The following is a 19,284-nucleotide window of genomic DNA, read 5'->3' on the forward strand; positions in this document are numbered from 1 at the left end:
TTCAAGCGATTCTTCAGCCTCAGCCTCTGGAGTAACTGGGATTACAGGCATGCGCCACTACCCACAGCTAATTGTTTTATTTTTAGTAGAGATGAGGTTTCACCATGTCGGCCAGACTGGTCTCAAACTCCTGACCTCAAGTAATCCACCCACCTTGGCCTTCCAAAGTGCCAGGATTACAGGCATGAGCCACCATGCCTGGCCTGGATAACATTTTTAAAGTAAAAAAACGAAGGGAAGTGGTTCTTAACATATGTTTGGGGTTTTTAATATACTGAGTTGCTGGGTAATGAAGCAGAGGCCTCCACTTCTATGCCCTGTACTCAGAGAAGCTCAGAACCTTGGGGTCCTTATAGGCTTCTAGCCCATGGCGCACAGTTCTGCCACGGGAGCATTATGGAAGCCAAAGCCTTTAGAAGTCCCAGTGACTTGTACCATGGCATACGGCGGCGGCTGAACTCAGCAGGGAGTGAAGCTTCTTATCAGAAGGGCTCTCTAGTCATCCTTCATATAAAGTTACCCGTTTGGAATGTGTACCCACTGGGTTTGACTCAGGTATTTAGCTAATGAATTGGACATTCAGGGGACTTTGGACTTTCTGAATGGTTAGAGAAATTTAGAAAACAAATGAATTTAGCTCTCACTTCATCAGTTCCACTGTAAGGAAATTACAGGTATCATCACAGTACAATGCAAAGAGCAAGTAAGTTACAATAAAGATTATAGGACCAGAATTCAGCAAGTGCCTGTGAGGTTAAACTGCAGGCTCAGGTTTGTAGAAACCTCTGAACTCCTTTCATGATATGAGCTAGCCATCCCGTGTTGTTGCTGCTTCCAATTATGACATGAAGAATTGAGCTGGAGCCCAAGGAGACCCGCCTCACCACGTCATACCTGTTTGTCACATGCTGACCTCCGTAGTGTGTTTGCAGTGCTGAGCGTCTTTGTGCTTAACTGAGCTGTCCAAAAACTTAGGCCTTCTAAGACTTCTTCACCGCTCTCCCGAGCTGCTGTTGAGGCTGGTTGTTGAAAGGAGGTTGTTCCCTCCTGCTCTCTGGTGGCTAGAGGTTACTAACCAGCCGGCAGTCTGGTATTTTTCCAACACAACGTCGCTGCCTTGACACTTTGCACTCATGCTGTACTGCAGGCTGAAGACTGAAATGTTTATTTTCTATGTAGTTGCTTCCCAAGGCTAATAGAAGGAGGACTTCAATTTTATGAACTTTAATGTGGAGTCATTGTATCAAGGTCAATTAGGAGATTTATGATATGTACAAATTCTAATTCAACTTGTTTCAGGCAAATTCAAAAGAAGTTCTTCATTAGTTTTTGGCTGGTGTTATAGACCAGTCATTTGACTTTAGACACACAACATTATTCATTGATTCTATATCTTGACTATAATTCCCTATCATAAAAATAATGCCTGTGGCTATTGAGAGCAAAAGTCTTTTCTTAAAGTAATACTTTTCCTTTACAGGGCAATATAAATACCCCTAATGCTTATATGAGTCAGCTTTAGTAACTGAGTGCAGTGCCTCACACATGTTGGTAGGAATTCTGTGGTAAATCAGCTTCAACTTGTTCCCGTTTATGCAAAGTAAAATACGTGTATTGAAGTGGTTTTTAAAAACATATTGCTCAGCAGTGCAGAGTATTTTACGACCCTGCCAGTGTTCTCCATTTTCTCAGCAACTTCCAGGAGTTGAGCGCAGGGGGATGGTGCTGGCCGGTGTGTCTGGGTTTCGTGGGGTTGGTTTGTGTTTGCACAGGTTTCACCGCTGTGTTTCTGCTTCCAGTGTGAAGTGCCAGAAGGCGGACTGGTCCCCAAATCTCTGTACCGGACTGCAGAGGAGCTGGAGAACGAAGACCTCAAGCTCTGGACTGAGACCATCTACCAGTCTGCAAGCGTCTTCAAAGGAGCTCCACATGAGGTACATCCTCCACCTTCCTGCACCTGGGCCAGCCCTTCCTCCGCAGAGAGCCTGGCTCTCGCAGGGCTTCCTGGCAGCCTTTCATTCAGAACAATCTACTCGTTTTTCTGCTCTTTGTCTTTAGGCTTTTGTTGACACTCGATATTCAGTTTCAGTAAATGTCAACGTCGAAGAATGGGTCTCTCTCAGAATAGAAACTAGCTGTGCTTGATCAGAGTGCCTGGAAAGGAATTGGATCTCTTGACCTCCATTTTGCTAAAGCCACCAAACACAGAGATAGGAATAGCTAATCTTTCCTTGTTGGAGCACTTAACTCCTGAATTTAGTTTATTTCATGGTTATATTGAACAAGTTTCATGTGCTACTTTTTCTTTTTTTTTTTTTTTTTTTCTAGACAGAGTTTCGCTCGGTTGCCCAGGCTGGAGTACAGTGGCACGATCTCAACTCACTGCAACCTCCGCCTTCCGGGTTCAAGCAATTCTCCTGCCTCAGCCTCCCAAGTAGCTGGGATTACAGGCAGCTGCCACCACGCCCGGCTAATTTTTGTCTTTTTAGTAGAGACGGGGTTTCACCATGTTGGCCAGGCTGGTCTCGAACACCTGACCTCAGGTGATCCACCTGCCTTGGCCTCCCAAAGTGCAGGGATTACAGGTGTGAGCCACTGTACTTGGCCCATTTGCTACTTTTTCTTGACTGGGTTTTGGTTATTTATAGATATCTTGGGGATTTTCCGATTTCTGTAAGTCTAATGGAGCAAGGAGGGTGTTCCTGTGTTCCCTTTTTGCTGTCACTTTTGGTAGAGAAGCAAGGGCGTTCCGTGTTCCTGTGCATGCCATATGTCTGTCCTGTAGCATTACGAGTGACCTGAAGCAGGAGGGGCCTGCAGCAGAATCTCCCTTCTCAGCTAGGACAAGGTTCATGGCCCAGAGTTGTTGGAGAGGACGGTGGCCCCGCTGTGCAGAGCGGGTGTCGGTGAGGATGTGGTGCTGGCTTGGGCAATGGTGCTGGCCAGGAGCTGACTGCGGCCTGCTTCCTGCCATGGTGGCACCTGGGTCAGCCATCTGCCAGTGGCTTCTGGGGGTGTCTTCCTGAGCGGCTCACCTGGTGCTTGCAGGGCAGGTGGATAAGGGAATGCTGTTGCCATGGTTTGAACATGCAGAGACAGATTTGGTGTGCCTTACTTGTAGATCCATACATAGAGGAGTCTCAGATTTCATAACGTCTTGAGGATTGTCTGTATTCGTTTCTTACCGGGAGGGCAGGCTCCAGGGACTGAGTCCTTGTTCCTCGTTTGTTAGGTACTATCGCTCTTGTCCATGTTTCAGGAACTTGGGGTGCAGTGTGTTTTGTGTGAATCGGGGGCATCTGTAGACGTCCATGTGGTAAAAATCGCCATTCTGCTTTGGGTTTTGTTTTTTTTTTGTTTGTTTGTTTGTTTGTTTTTGAGACGGAGTCTTGCTCTGTCGCCCAGGCTGGAGTGCAGTGGCGCGATCTCGGCTCACTGCAAGCTCCGCCTCCCGGGTTCACACCATTCTCCTGCCTCAGCCTCTCCGAGTAGCTGGGACTACAGGCGCCCGCCACCACGCCCGGCTAATTTTTTGTATTTTTAGTAGAGATGGGGTTTCACTGTGGTCTCGATCTCCTGACCTCGTGATCCACCCACCTCGGCCTCCCAAAGAAAGTGCTGGGATTACAAGCGTGAGCCACCGCGCCCGGCCTCTGCTTTGGGTATTAAATAAAGCACAGATCCGAGATGGCAACAAACTGAAAGGAAGGCTGAAGCTGAGGCCCCCACTGTGAATGCAGGAAAGAGGTGCCGTCAGCACAGGGGGCCAAGGCCTCAGGATGGAGCTGCCTGGGGAGCCACTTTGCTGAAGAGTGGGCCATGCCACGTGGTGCCGCCTGCTGTTCTTAGACAGGACTCTTGTACCTCACTGACTCTGCTGTGGAAGGATATTCCAAAGTGGCGTTTCAGTGGTGAGGTGGCGGTGGTGGGATTGAAGAGCCGGGCTTGTAGAGCAGCCACATGCTGAAGACACAGCAGACAGCGTGCAGTGGGCTGAGAGGGGCCGCGGGCCTGGCTCTGCTGCTTCCTTAGGTGGAGTTTTCAGTGACTGCAGAACTCTGCACAGCTGCATTTAATTCTCACGTCCCCCCGCCCCCCCACTAATCTTTGAAATTAACTTTGATCATTCCCTGCTGGGAAGCTCTGTCGGTGCTGTATAAGTTTGGTTTTCAATTGGTTCTCAGCACCCGGGGGGTTGGCCGCCTCAACCCCACCTCTACTATGCCAGGGGCTCATCGCACTCACCCAGCCTCGCCACTGTTCTCTCGTGCGAGCCTCGCACGGCAGGCCCGGTTCCATGCCCCTGCTTCCCCCTTGCTGGGAATGCTGTCCTCGGGCTCCCCCGCCTGCTCTTTCTTTAGCTTTCACCTTCTCCAGGGCCTTCTGTTCTCTCCAGCCCAGGGCAGTCCTCTGAACCACTCATGTACGAGCTCACGGTGTTTGGTGTTTCTAAGACCTGGCCTCTTAGAGTGTGTCTGAAGATGGTGTACGGGGGTCTTAGGCCTGTAGGTGCAGGTCACAAAGAACACAGAGCTTGGTGCATGATGCGTAGCAGGATCCAGTGGTTGAATGGAGGGTGGTGTGCGACTCTGGGGAAAGAGATCCGCCCATACGCATTCAGCCTTTCCCTCCCCAGCTTCAGCACCTGCACCCTGGAGCCCCTGGAGCCCCTGGAGCCCCTGGAGGGAACGGTGCGCTCACGCACGCAGGCCGGGTGCTTGTGCATCGGGGCTGCCTGACGCTGCCTCTTTTTCAGATTCTCATTCAGATTGTGGACGCCTCATCAGTCATCACTTGGGATTTCGACGTGTGCAAAGGGGACATTGTGTTTAACATCTATCACTCCAAGAGGTCGCCACAGCCACCCAAAAAGGACTCCCTGGGAGCTCACAGCATCACGTCTCCAGGTGGGAACAACGTGCAGCTCATAGACAAAGTCTGGCAGCTGGGCCGCGACTACAGCATGGTGGAGTCGCCTCTGATCTGCAAAGAAGGAGAAAGCGTGCAGGTAAAATCACACACAGGCCAAATGGCGTATCTGTGACTCCATGCGGCTAGGTGATTTGTCATGAGTAGGACTCTTTGCTTCGCTCCTTGAGCAGCCCTGTGTAGCTTTTGAGGCACTGCTTATGGAGGAGCAGCTTGCCTGGAAGAGCAGGAAGCCAAGTGGGTCTCACCGGAAGGAGTTCAGGCCTCGCAGTGGTTTTGGACAGAATCTGCGACTTTTCCCGAAAGCAGCATGTGACAGGAAGGGAAGGCATCGCACGCACAGGCCCAGCTGGGCTTCAGAGGATGTTCCCCCCAGCCTCATTTCACCGGGTTGCATTTGTCTTTTTCAAAGGAAAATCACCCTAAATAGAAGTAAGAGGGACAAGTACTTAGAGAACTATTAACTCTCATTACCAAACCTTCTAATTTGTTTCAAATGCTTTCAGTTCCCTTTTCACATTGTGGCCGGTTATTTTGGGTGCCTGTGCTCACAGTGGCCTCGGGGCGGCCTTCATAATAGATGCATCATTTTGCTGCCTTTACAGTTTTCAGGGGTAAGCCTTGTCAGTGTTTCAGTGGTCTTAGAGGCAGAGTAAAAGAATCCTTTGTCCATTTTAAAAACAATGAACAGCTAAGCGGTGTTACCACAGTCATGAATTTTGGAGAGAATGGAGAAGGCTTTCCGCGGATTGGCGGCTCACTTTAGGGTGATTGGCAGCATTCCAGAGAAAGTGAGGCAAGGTCCAGGGAAGCTGTGCTGAGCCCTCCCTCCAGCATGAGTGCCACCAGCCTGCCAGGCTCCTGCCTCCGTAGGTGGGGTGGGCTGGGGTGGCCTCGTGAGGGCCACAAACATGGAGCTTGTCCCTCTGGGCTTCCCAGCACCCGGGAGTGACCACATTCAGTAGAGGGAGGGATATTGTCAAACCTGCTGCTGAAGCAAAATAGCAGGTTCTGAATCCCATTGAGATATTTCCTGTAGCTACATGGAATCCTAAAGACAGTCCCCTTGGCGCTTGTCAGGCCTGTGGTAGGCCAGGGGTCGGAAGCAAGTCGCCCTCAGCTGCCACTGCCCTACTTGTTCTAGGGTTCCCATGTGACCAGGTGGCCGGGCTTCTACATCCTGCAGTGGAAATTCCACAGCATGCCCGCGTGCGCCGCCAGCAGCCTGCCCCGGGTGGACGATGTGCTCGCGTCCCTGCAGGTCTCTTCGCACAAGTGTAAAGTGATGTACTACACCGAGGTGATCGGCTCGGAGGATTTCAGGTGCGGCCACCCTCGCCACAGCAGGTGCCGCGGACAGCTGGGCATGGTTGGAGGGAGGCTGCAGTCCCGCGCCGTGTGCAGGATCAGCAGTGGTGGCGGGTGTCAGGGATGCTCGGGGGGCCGGGAGGGAGTGGCTTTGGGGTCATTTGTTGGCACGGTGACTCCCTGCATGTCTGTAGAGGGAGAGTGTTGGAGACAGAGCCGACTGCCTTTCTTTAGCTCACACTGCCGTCTGCGTGTGGGCTGTGAGAAGCCGGTCTCCCTGGTGGGTTACTCATGTCCATCTCCCGTTTGCAAGTGCTGATGGGGATGAGAAGTGAGCAGAGAGCAGGGTGGGCCACGAAGTCCAGCAGGCAGTATGGGCAGGCGGGTGGTTGGCAGGGTGGTCCTCACGCCTCACCCCTCCCTGTGCCATTACAGAGGTTCCATGACGAGCCTGGAGTCCAGCCACAGCGGCTTCTCCCAGCTGAGCGCCGCCACCACCTCCTCCAGCCAGTCCCACTCCAGCTCCATGATCTCCAGGTAGTGCCACGCTGCCTGCACCTAGTGTGCAGAGGGGACGGCCGCCCCTCCTCGGACAGCCAGCTGCGCCCGCCCGCCCAGCGGCGGCATTGTACAGACTCCTCTCACCTCTAGATAGCAAATAGCTCTCAGATGGTAAACGTAGTCATTTGATCCCAAAACTACCTTGGCAGGTAGTTTTAACTCTGATCCTAACTTAACTCAATAGCCATAGATTTTGTATACGTTATGCACAAAATCAAACCAGAGCACAAGGGCTCTCTTGAAAGAAAAGTAGTTTCTATACCAATTAAAGGATTGACGTGGTCTCAGATGTTGATGCAAAAAATTTTTCCAACGAACTCCGCATTGTCCATTAGTGAATGAATTCCTGTGACATCCGCCAGGGATGGCCCCTCCTCACCTGGGACGGAAGCTGCCAGCTCGCTTCCCCCAAGCTGCCTCGTGGCCCCCACGCCTCCCGCCACAGTCAAGATGGTCTGTGGACTTAGGGCCAGCCCTTGAGGTCCTTATGCTCTGAGGATTCAGAGGCCACCTGTGGAGCACCCTGTCCCAGGGCCAGACCCACCCACACCACCCACTGTCCTGCAGTGGGGCCAGGGGCTCAGGAGGGGCTCTCGGGGACTCCTGGTGACTCCAGGAAAATGCTGCCATCGTTAAATGTTACTTTCTCTTTCTTCCTTTTCAAATCTTTTTGATACTTTTTAGAGCAGGATTTTTATGTATGTGAACTTTTTTGGGGGGGTTCTTCCCCTGTTTCCTTCCGCACGTTGCCCCTCTCACCTGCAGTCGGCTCCCAGCCCAGTGTAGGCCATCTCCTCTGTGCCCTCTGGTGGCTCATTGTCCTCAGAGCCCAGACAGTTCCAGCCGCTAGGAGGCCGTCTTGGAACCAGCAAGTCACATTTGCCACTTGACACAGTCCACGGGGTTTTATTAGTAGCTCAGCAGCAGCTCTCGCATCCACCTCAGGGTGGCGTGTGGCGTGTAGGAGGCCTGCTTCTTTGTACATGGGAATTGCGGACTTGTGTGTGTGTGTGCATGTGCTGTGTGTGTGCATGTGTGCATGACGGTGGGGGTGCTGGGGGGACGGGGTGAGTAGAAACGTAGTTTGAGTAATGAAGGAGTCTTCATAGAAGCAAATCAGAATATGGGATTTGTTTGCCTTTTACATTTTGTTTAATTCCTGATTTTAAAGCCTGCTGTATCTGGTACAGGCCCTTATTTTTTCAGCTTTTTATGAGAAAAGCAGCTTATTTGAGAATCTGTCCAGAAGTTGCATAGGGGATGGGCTCCACGATAAGGACATGCAGCGTGTGTTTCTGTGTGCAGCAGAGGCCGTGTTTTTCGTGCCAAACCCCACGCGGCTGTCAACTGTGTGCGTGGTAGGCATGGAAATCCTGGTTGTGCTGTCTCAGCTCCGCTCTGAAGGCACTGTGTGGGTGCTGCGTGACTGGAGATCTGTGTGGAGGCCGTGTGTGCCCCGTGCAGGGATCAGGAGGGCGGGGGAGGGACCGAGCAGCCCTCTTGCCCTGTCGGGTCAGCCCTGGTGGCTGCCTGCACACTGTAGAAGTCCCAGGGCCTGTGCTGTGGTCACCTGCCTTTGGACCACGTTTGTGTGTTTGCTGTTAGAGATCGAGCTCCTCAGTGGTACCCGAAGCCTTTGCTTCCGGAAAGCGTGGTAGGGTTAGTAGGTAGGGCCAGTAGGTAGGACTAGTAGGTAGGGTTAGCAGGTAGAGTTAGTAGCGCATCTGTGCTGCTTCCACCTGGTGCTTCCTGTTCCCAAATCACAAGGGCCTGAAGATGGTCCCTGCTTTCTCTTTCTCTTTCTCTGTGTCTCAGATGGCGATTTTGCTGACAGCTGCCAAGAAAATGCTTCACTCAACAGTCCTCATGTGCCCAGAGATGTTTATAGAACTGTTTGAATTGCAGCCATCCCCTGCCCCCTCCCAGGCTGAAGACCTGTTCTTTTTAAGTTGATTCGGGAGTGGCATTCTTTTATCCCCAAAGAGTTTAGTGCATCTTGAAGAGCTCAAAGCACATGACCACACAAATGCTTACAGGGTTTCCTCCCGAGTAATCCAATCTCACTCCCCTTGTAAGGGAATTCTGGGGCAGCTATGGTTTGAGTATGCAGTTTGCATCGTGTCTCTACTTTTAGTACCTTGCCACTCTTTTAAAACGCTGCTGTCATTTCCCATTTCTTAGTACTAATGATTCTCTGATTCTCCCTCTGTCTTAATTCACTTTCCTTCCTCAATTTGTTACTTGCATATCAAATTCTGTAAATGTTTTGTAAACATATTACCTCACTTGGTAATACAATACTGATAGTCTTTAAAAGATTTTTTTATTGTTATCAATAATAAATGTGAACTGTTTAAAGAAAAGAATGTCTTCTTCTTATTGTGAAACAACAGTTTCCCTTGAAGAGTTTGAGATTCTTAGGAGAATTTAGAGATTGAAGAAAGAAAAGAGCTTCTGAAGCCAGAGTACTGACGCTCTAGAAGTTCGAGAAGAGCTTTAGCTCGTGTGGGATTGTTTCACAGGTGAGAGGTCCAGCCCCAGGTCACAGCCGTGTGTTTGCTGATGCAGAAGTGAACCCAGTGTTTATCCTCGCTTCTGTAAGAAGACATGACGTGGTTTTTCTTAAACGCAGGCAGATCTAACATCACTGTGATGGGGCGATCCCTGCTGTGATGTTTCTGTCGTGATAAAAAGGATTGCTTTCATCAGGTGCCTCCAAGAAAATAAAATAGGCAGGTGTGGACCTTTAGAAGCCTGGGTTACCTTATCTCCACTCTCCTGCCAGTGGGTCTTCGGGGTCGTAACCCAGTGGGCAGAGCAGGCTGCTGGCTCAGTGAAGCTCAGGGCAGGCCAGAAGGCGGCTCAGGGCAGCGTGCCAGGGTGCAGAAACCAGTGCCTCCCCAACTGGGAGCTGCAGGATCATTGGCGTTCCTAGTAGTCCGTGTCTGTCCTTGGTGGGACACAGCCAAGGGGTCTGGCTGGCACCTGGGTGGGAAGCAGGGGAGACCGAGGGTGCCCTGCACGTCCATGCTGGGCCTGGTCCGTCAGTGTGTCCACAGGCAGTCAGGACCTTAGCTGTGCCGAAATCTGATGATTTAGCCAACCTGTGATAGAAGGAAGGAAGAGGCTTTTTACCTGGATTCCCTTTATGCCCTCATATTTCTGTGTCTGTTGTCAAGTCGGACCTACTGTTACCAAGCTTTTGGCTTGGCGGTCCAGTTCTCAGGGTGGAAGCCAGAGGCAGCTTGGAAAGTAAGCGAGGGTCATAGGATGATAACCCGCAGCCCGTCTCCTGACCACCTTCAGAAAGGGCCACGCTGAAATGGAGTGTCTTGAACAGCAGTGTGTTTATATTGGGCCACCAAACCATTAGTAATGTGTGTGTTCTTTGTTGTCGTGGGTTTTTTTTTTTTTTTTTTTTTTTGAGACAGAGTCTTGCTCTGTGCTGTCTCACCCAGGATGGAGTGCAGTGGCACAATCTTGGCTCACTGCAACCTCTGTCTCTCAGGTTCAAGTGATTCTCCTGCCTCAGCCTCCTGAGTAGCTGGGGCTACAGGCGTCCACCACCACGCCTGGCTAATTTTTGTATTTTTAGTAGAGATGGGTTTTTGCCATGTCGGCCAGGCTGGTCTCGAACTCCTGACCTCAAATGATCCACCCACCTCGGCCTCCTGAAGTGCTGGGATTTCAGGCGTGAGCCACTGCACCCGGCCAATGTAATGATTCTTAAATGTATCATGTTTCCTTTAATACTCCATCTCTGCAGAATTTTGGCAGAGCCCAAACCATAGGTTGTCTTCCAGTTCTTAAGTTGTGGTGTAGGCGTTCTTATTAATGTCATCATGAAACAAACCAGTTGGAATCAGTTTTGCTTGAAAAGTGAGGGCTTTGGAAAGCCAGGGATTCTGGGAAGATGGTAGTACAACTAGACTGCAAAACCTAAAACCTGTGGACAACTGAATTGTCACTTTAAAATGGTTGAAATGGCAGCGTTTGTTCTGTGTTTTTTAGCACAATAGTAAGAAAAGCCTATGGACATCATTTACAGCAAAACTAGGTGATAACGTATCCCCATAAACCCCAAACCAGAGGCGAGTCGGGGTAAACCACCAATAGTTGCCAGAGCTTCCGGACCCATAGGTTATCCGTGTCTAGGGGAGAAAGCAGAGGTTACACACAAAAAGTCTGATGGATGGGAGAGCAGGAGAAGCCACAAGGCCCCATGAACCCCAGTGGGAGGCACATGAACCCCAGGGGGAGGCCAGTGTGTGCTCAGCAGGTAGCATGGCCCAGCTGGGCTGCACCTGGAGCCTGGGGACACGGAGGCCGTTGGGGAGAGGATCGGGTTGAGGGGAGCAGACCAGGCCCTCTGGACTCCCTGGACTGACCTGCCAGGGCTCACTTCTAGAAGGAACCTCACAGTGAGGAAATAAAGCATATTCTACTGCTTGGAGTGAATCAAGTCAAGCAGGATGGGGACCGAAGTCTGTGCAAGTGCCTGGGAGGGTCATGGGCAGGGCAGCCATGAAAGCAGACGGATGTGATGTTTTAAATGTTTCACAAAACAACAGGGAGCACCACAAAATTAGAGCAGCTTTCTTGAAGCATATTTCATTCTGAATGTTGATGAAATACTTTTCCATAAAAATGAGCATCACAAAAGTAGCAAAGTCAAACCTATAGAAGACTCAGAGTAGGGAGCAGAATAATACACCCACCAACAATGAAAGCAAAACAGACCAAAGAAAACACATTGAAAAACTATTTTTGTTTTATTTTTATTTTGTATTTTTTTTTTTTTTTTTTGAGATGGAGTCTTGCTGTGTCGCCCAGGCTGGAGTGCAATGGCATGATCTCTGCTCACTACAACCACCGCCTCCTGGGTTCAAGCAATTCTCCTGCCTCAGCCTCCCTAGTAGCTGGGACTATACGTGCGCACCACCACACCAGGCTAATTTTTGTATTTTTAGTACAGATGGGGTTTCACCATGTTGGCCAGGCTTGTCTCGAACTCCTGGCCTCAGGTAATCACCCTCCTCAGCCTCCCAAAGTGCTGGGATTAAAGGCGTGATCCCACACGCCCAGCCTAAAGACAATTTTTAAAATGAACTAAAAAACTTGAAGAAAATGATATGAAACATTGAAAAGCATAATCAGAGTTAGAAACTCAGAAATGAAGTGACAGAACTCAAGAAAGATTAGAAATGCAGGAATCCTTTCAGAAATTGAGACAAATTAGAGGGAATGCAAAGTGGAGAAACAATGCCAAGTGAAAATGAGGATGGTTTTATAAATCACCAAGGAAAGGGTGGAAAGCCTTCCAAAGTGATGCTGTTGACAATAAGCAGACACGTGGGTGCCACTGGAAGAGCGAGGGTCTGAGAAGGACCAGCACCAAGAGTATCTTAGGAAAAGTGCGGGACTTAAAAAACCCTTGGGGCATCCTGGGAATCAGGCTTTTTGAGGACTGAGCTTTCTGCCAGAAGAAAATGGATTAATTAAGACTTTTCAAGGCCGGGCGCGGTGGCTCACGCCTGTAATCCCAGCACTTTGGGAGGCGGAGGTGGGCGGATCACGAGGTCAGGAGATCGAGACCATCCTGGCTAACACGGTGAGACCCCGTCTCTACTAAAAATACAAAAAAATTAGCCGGGCATGGTGGCGGGCGCCTGTGGTCCCAGCTACTGGGGAGGCTGAGGCAGGAGAATGGTGTGAACCCAGGAGGCGGAGCTTGCAGTGAGCTGAGATCGTGCCACTGCACTCCAGCCTGGGCCAAAAGAGCGAGACTCCGTCTCAAAAATAAAACAAAGACTTTTCAAGGAAAGAGCCAAAAATTTTATGTCCAGCAAAACTGACCTCCAAGTATAAAGGGCGCTGATTCAGGCCAGGCACGTTGGCTCATGCCTGTAATCCCAGCACTTTGGGAGGCCAAGGCAGGCAGATCACCTGAGGTCAGGAGTTCGAGACCAGCCTGGCCAATGTGGTGAAACCCCATCTCTACTAAAAATACAAAAATTAGCCCAGAGTGGTGGTGGGTGCCTGTAATCCCAGCTACTTGGGAGGCTGAGGCAGGAGAATTGCTTGAACCCGGGAGGTGGAGGTTGCAGTGAGCCAAGATTGCACCATTGCACTCCAGCCTGGGCAACAAGAACGAAACTCATCTCAAAAAAAAAAAAAAAAAAAAAGAGTAAAGGGCGCTGATAAAGCTATCAGTGTGCAGCAGCTTGCGCCTGCCACCCTTCCCGAGATATCCAGCGACTGGACTTCAGGTAGTGTGGTGGAGAGCCATGAGACCTGGCAGTGGGCTCAGGGTCCTGCTCATCTGTACAGCCAAGGCTAATGAGGGCAAGGGGACTGTGTGTATTGGCTCCGGCAATGTATTGATCACACAAAAGTTTTTGTTTGTTTTGAGACAGGGTCTTGCCCTCGCCCAGGCTGGAGTGCAGTAGCCTGATGGTGGCTCACTGTGATCTCAACATCCTAAGCTCCAGCGATCCTCCAGCCTGAGCCTCCTGAGTAGCTGGGACTACAGGCATGCACCACCGCACCCAGCTAATTTCTGTATTTTTGGTAGAGATCAGATTTCACTATGTTGCCCAAGTTGGTCTCCAACTCCCGGGCTCAAGCAATCCACCTGCCTTGGCCTCCCAAAGTGTTAGGATTACAGGTGAGCCACCATGCCTGGCCTGTTTTTTTTTTTTTTTTTTTGAGACTGTCTTGCTCTGTCACCCAGACTGTGCAGTGGCACAATCACAGCTCTCTACAGCCTCCAACTCGACCTCCTGGGCTCCAGTGATCTTCCTGCCTCAGCTGCCCAAGCAGGACTGCAGGCATGTGCAACTACACTCAGCTAATTTATTTTTATTTTTGTAGAGATGAGGTCTGGCTGTGTTGCCCAGGTTGGTCTCCAACTCCTGGCCCTAAGCAATCCTGCCACATTGGCCTCCCAAAGTGCTGGGATTACAGATTTGAGCCACCACGCTTGGCCAGCAGAATTGTGTTTTAAAATGGGAGGAGAATAGAGGGAACATTTGCAAACATCTGTTGTTTTAGTGGTTATATTAGCGGCAGTATTAACATTGTTATGCTGAGTTTTTGTGTGGTAACAAGTGAGTAGTTAGGGGCTGTCCTCAGCCAGCTTTCCCTGGGTCCTGTGTTGAAGGTTCGCTGTGTGGAAGATACATCAGGGAGTGGTTAAGTAGTCGCCGGGTGTGGTGGCTTACGCCTGTAATCCCATCGCTGCGAGACCAGGGTGGGCGGAGCACCTGAGGTCAGGATTTCGAGACTAGCCTGGCCAGGGGAGACCCCATCGCTACTAAAAATACAAAAATTAACCGGGCCTGATGGTGGGCACCTATAATCCCAGCTACTCGGGAGGCTGAGGCAGGAGAATCGCTTGAACCTGGGAGGCGGAGGTTGCAGTGAGGCGAGATTGCGCCATTGCACTCCAGCCTGGGCAACAAAGCAAGACTCCGTCTCAAAAAAAAAAAAAAAAAGAAGCCCTGTAGTCTCAGATTTGAATTGGAAGATTAATATGAATTCATGAGGCATTTTTATCTTTAAATGTGTATGTGTGTTGTATTTAAGTGAATTTACTTAGAAACAATGATCAGCCCATTACAAAGAGAATCTCTGACATCCCGATTGAACCCAGGCGTTCCTGTTAAAATGACTCATTCCAAGTCTGGGATGGGAAATGTACCAGATGAGCCTGGGACATCTTGTCATATATCACTTGGGAAAAAAGGGATCAAAGACTATTAGGGGGTGAGCGCAGTGGCTCACGGAGGCAAATGTGGCAGATTGCTTGAGCCCAGAAGTTCGAGACCAGCCTGGCCAACATGGTGAAACCCTGTCTCTACTAAAAATACAAAATTAGCCAGGCGTGGTGGCACACGCCTGCGGTCCCAGCTACTTGGGAGGCTGAGGCAAGAGAATCACTTGAACCCGGAAGGTGGAGGTTGCAGTGAGCCAAGATTGTGCCACTGCACTCCAGCCTGGGCGACAGAGCGAGAACATCTCAAAAAACAAAAAATGAAAAAAAAAGGATCATGTCAAAAGGACTCAGCAGTCTCAAAGAGGCCTTCACTGGCGAGAAACGAGACGAGTTCAACTTGTCCCAATTATTATTGTCCTATAATAATAATTGCAGGATGCCATTGAATGTTAAGATTCATGAGTCATAATTTTAATATATAACGTAATTTTCGATGATAGGGAAGCAATTATTTTGGAAACTGGTAAATAAGAAGCAAGCATTTATCCCAGCCTTTCCTAGATGCACCATAGATGAAGATTAGTATCTATAAAAGTATTCCAACTTTCACTATCAAAATGATAGAATAACATCATTCTGTAATCCTGATGAATAAATAGATACAAGTATGAAGCATCAGCTGCTAAGATCACACACACAAAAGACAAGCAGATGTCCTGTGTCTCCTGGAGACAGTCTTGCCAGAGTTTTGTAATCCAAACTGAGTACATCCAGTCTCTAAATCCAGCTGCCAATTTGCAAGAAATAGAGACCAAGGAACCTGTTGAACTGCACTGTGGGAAACTGAAGTCAGAAGGCTCAGGCTCGTTATCTTTTTTTTTTTTTTTTTTTTTTTTTTGAGATGGAATCTCGCTCTGTCACCCAGGCTGGAGTGCAGTGACGCGATCTCGGCTCGCTGCAACCTCCGCCTCCCGGGTTGAAGTGATTCTCCTGTCTCAGCCTTCCGAGTAGCTGGGACTGCAGGCGCCCGCCACCATGTCTAGCTATTTTGTGTGTGTTTTTAGCAAAGACGGAGCCTCACTATATTGGCCAGGCTGGTCTCGAACCCCTGACCTCAAATGATGCGCCCGCCTCGGCCTCCCAAAGTGTTGGGATTACAGGCGTGAGCCACCTCACCCGACCAGAAGGCTCGGTCTCTTTAATTTGTAGGAAACGTCCCACCCAATTCCCTTCTTTTTCTTACAGCAGATCTACTGTAAGTTTTAAAACACGAGGAAGCGATCATCACAGCAGCCGGAAAGTGGCTCCTCGCTGGGCAGAGGCTGTGGTGTGGTGTGGGGTCGGGGCAGTCCTGGCTCCTGGGTCCTCTGTGCGCTTGCGCATTTCTGTTTATTTTAAAAGGTTTGTTATTGTTTGGTTGTTTTTTGTTTTTGGTTAACAGCTTTAGACAGGTTAGCTTGCCTTGAAGAAAAGTAACACTGGTTATTTATTTAGGAACTCAGGTCTTCTATCCAAATCACGGGGCTGCTGTGACCTGTGGCACAGGTGCCATCGGGGATCTGCCCTGCACTAGCTCGTGTCTGGTCCGATGTGCGTGCTGGCTGTGCCGAGGGCAGCAGCTTCCGTGTGCCTGGTCGCTTCTGTTCCCCAGGAGAGAATCTGAGGTTGTTCCAGTTAAAGCTCTGTCCCCTGCGGTGTGCTGTCTGTCACCTGTCCTGCCTTCAAATAGAAGCAACCAGACTGTTTCCCACTCTGACCTTGCCTTTGGGCTTAAGGAACTGTCACCAGGACCCAGTTTTGACAGTGACAAGTCATCATGAGCCCTTACCGAGTCTCTTTGCACTGTGCCCAGCCACTTTATGTCCGATTAGAGACACCAGGTAGAGAAGAACCTGCTGCCTGCCCTCTCTGAGCTCTGAGAACCAGTGAGGGGCAAGAGGCCAGGTGCAACTCCTGATGGAGAGAATGGGCTGCAGAGAGAAGGGGGGCCCCTCCAGCTCCATTTGCAGAGCCATCTCGTTTCCATTGGGTGCATGTTCAGTCCCAAGTTGAAAGTTAAGTCCTTGTCTGGCTGCCAAGCCCTGCCTGTTCCACTTTGCCAGGCTGGTGTATTAGTCTCCTCTCGCATTGCTATAAAGAAATACCTGAGCCTGGGCAATTTATAAAGAAAATGGGTTTCATTGGCTCACGGTTCTGCAGGCTACTGGAAGCATGGTGACATCTGTTTCTGGGGAGGCCTCAGGGAGCTTTCACTCATGGTGGAAGGTAGAGCAGGAGCAAGACACAGCCAGGGGAAGGTTGCCACACACTTTTTTTTTTTTTTTTTGAGATGGAGTCTTGCTTTGTCGCCCAGGCTGGAGTGCAGTGGCTCACTGCAACCTCTGCCTCCTGGGTTTAAGCAACTCTCCTGCCTCAGCCTCCGAAGTAGCTGGGAATACGGGTGGGTGCCACCACACCCGGCTAATTTTTTGTATTTTTAGTAGAGACGGGATTTCACCATATTAGCCATGATGGTCTCAATCTCCTGACCTCGTGATCTGCCCGCCTCAGCCTCCCAAAGGGCTGGGACTACAGGCATGAGCCACCGTATCCAGCCTGCCACATACTTTTTAACAACCAGATCTCTTGGTAACTCACTCATTATACAGTACCAAGGGGGGATGGTGTATTAGTCCATCCTCATTCTGCTAATAAGGACATACCCAAGACTGGGTAACTTATAAACAGAAAAGGTTTAATTGAGTCACAGTTCGGCATGGCTTGGGAGGCCTCAGGAAACTTGCAACCATGGCGGAAGGGGAAGCAAACACATATCCTTCTCCACATGGCAGCAGGAAGGAGAAGTACAGAGTGAAAGCAGGGAAAGCCCCTTATAAAACCATCAGATCTCATGAGAACTAACTCAGTATCACGAGAACAGCATGGGGGAACTGCCCCCATGATCCAATTGCCTCCCACTGGGTCCCTCTCACCCTGGGTGGGGATTATGAGATTTGGGTTGGGACACAGCCAAACCATATTAGATGGTGCTAAGCCATTCATGAGAATGCCACCTGCATAATCCAGTCACCTCCCACCAGGCCCCACCTTCAACACTGGGGATTACAATTCAAAATGAGGTTTGGATGGGGACATGGATCCAAACCATATCAGCCAGTTTACACCCAAGAGTGAAGCCAAGCAACAGCCCCCTAAGGTGGAGCCCCCCGGAGGTGGTCCTGGCTCTGCCAAGAGTCACTCCTCCCCTGGCACTATCCTGTGTCTCTTGTAACCTGACTGAAGCTCTCAGAGCTTGGGGCAGTGACAGCCTTTGCCCCCTTCAGCTCTGCCCTTGGAGTCAGAGCCACCGGGGGAGATCCTCCAGCCCTCATGTCCACTGGAGTCTTACCCGGGTCCCTTTTTTTTGTGGGTTGTTTGTTTTTTCTTGATAGGAGTTTCACTCTTGTCACACAGGCTGGAGTGAAATGGCGCGATCTTGGCTCACTGCAACCTCTGCCTCCTGGGTTCAAGTGATTCTCCTGCCTCAGCCTCTTGAGTATCTGGGATTACAGTCACCTGCCACCACTCCCGGCTAATTTTTTATATTTTTAGTAGAGGCAGGGTTTCACCATGTTGGCCAGGCTGGTCTCAAACTCCTGACTTCAGGTGATCCACCCGCCTCAGCCTCCCAAGATGCTGGGATTACAGGCTTGAGCCACTGCGCCCAGCCTTACCTGGGTACTTTTATGTGTCAGCTTGACTGGCCACGGGGTTCCCAGATGTGTGGTCAGACATTATTCTGGGTGTTTGTGGGTGAGTTTAACATTTAAATCAGTGGACTGAGAGGAGTAGACTGTGCTCCCTAGTGTCGGGGGGGCCTCATCCAGTTAGTTGAAGGCCTGCATAGAACAAAAAGGCTCACCCTCCCCCGGGGAAGAGAATTCTCCGGCTGGCCTGCCTTCAGACTGGGACATTGGCTTTTTCCTGCCTTTGAACTTGAATGCTGGCTCTTCTTGGGTCTCAGGCCTCAGACTGGAACCACGTGGTCCGCTCTCCTGGGCCTCCAGGTTGCCGACTGCAGCAGATCTTGAGACTTAACCTCTGCAATCACATGAGCCGAATCCTTATCATCTGTGTGTGTGGATTCTCTGTCTCTCTCTACACATATGTACATACATCCTGTTTCCTTATCATCTGTGTGTGTGTGATTCTCTGTCTCTGTCTACACATATGTACATACATCCTGTTTCCTTATCATCTGTGTGTGTGTGATTCTCTGTCTCTCTCTACACATATGTACATACATCCTGTTGTTCTGTTTCTATAGGAGGTGTGCTCAAAATCCTGGAACTGCAAAACCTTTGACTTCTACAAAAATTGGGTTAATCTGGAATCATCTCTCCTTGGTTCGTATGTGTGTGTGTGTGCGTGCATGTGTGTGCATGCGTGTGTGTGTGTGTGTTTGGGGATTTTCTCCCCATCAATAGGCTTATCCCAACCGGTTGCAGTGGCTCACTCCTGTAATCCCAGCACTGTAGGAGGCTGAGGCAGGCAGATCGCTTGAGCCCAGGGGTTCGAGACCAGCCTGGCCAACATGGTGAAACCCCATCTCTACTAAAAACACAAAGATTAGCTGGGTGTGGTGGTGGGCACCTATTAATACCAGCTACTTGGGAGGCTGAGGCACAAGAATCACTTGAACCTGGGAGGCAGAGGTTGCAGTGAGCCGAGATCGTGCCACTGCACACCAGCCTGGGCGACAGAGCAAGGCTCGGTCTCAAAAAAAAAAA

At 50.1% G+C, this 19,284-nt stretch overlaps 1 protein-coding gene across 2 annotated transcripts in view; it reads left to right on the forward strand.

Moving 5' to 3' along the window:
• The window catches only part of SEC14L1 (SEC14 like lipid binding 1), an 81,764-nt gene extending 72,606 nt beyond the window's left edge, over positions 1–9,158 (forward strand). Inside the window, exons 13-17 of one of the 2 annotated variants that reach the window (XM_032176534.2) lie at positions 1,800–1,934; positions 4,757–5,008; positions 6,074–6,252; positions 6,673–6,774; positions 8,614–9,158. In XM_032176534.2, coding sequence (XP_032032425.1) covers positions 1,800–1,934; positions 4,757–5,008; positions 6,074–6,252; positions 6,673–6,774; positions 8,614–8,629 — 684 coding nt within the window. In that variant the 3' untranslated portion in view covers positions 8,630–9,158. Of the gene's footprint in view, positions 1–1,799; positions 1,935–4,756; positions 5,009–6,073; positions 6,253–6,672; positions 7,081–8,613 lie in introns of those variants that run through there. The other variant, XM_058428464.1, reaches the window with a different exon arrangement.
• Positions 9,159–19,284: the final 10,126 nt, after the last annotated feature.

The sequence above is a fragment of the Hylobates moloch genome, unplaced genomic scaffold, assembly GCF_009828535.3.
Source record: "Hylobates moloch isolate HMO894 unplaced genomic scaffold, HMol_V3 SCAFFOLD_15, whole genome shotgun sequence".
Taxonomy (NCBI): domain Eukaryota; kingdom Metazoa; phylum Chordata; class Mammalia; order Primates; family Hylobatidae; genus Hylobates; species Hylobates moloch.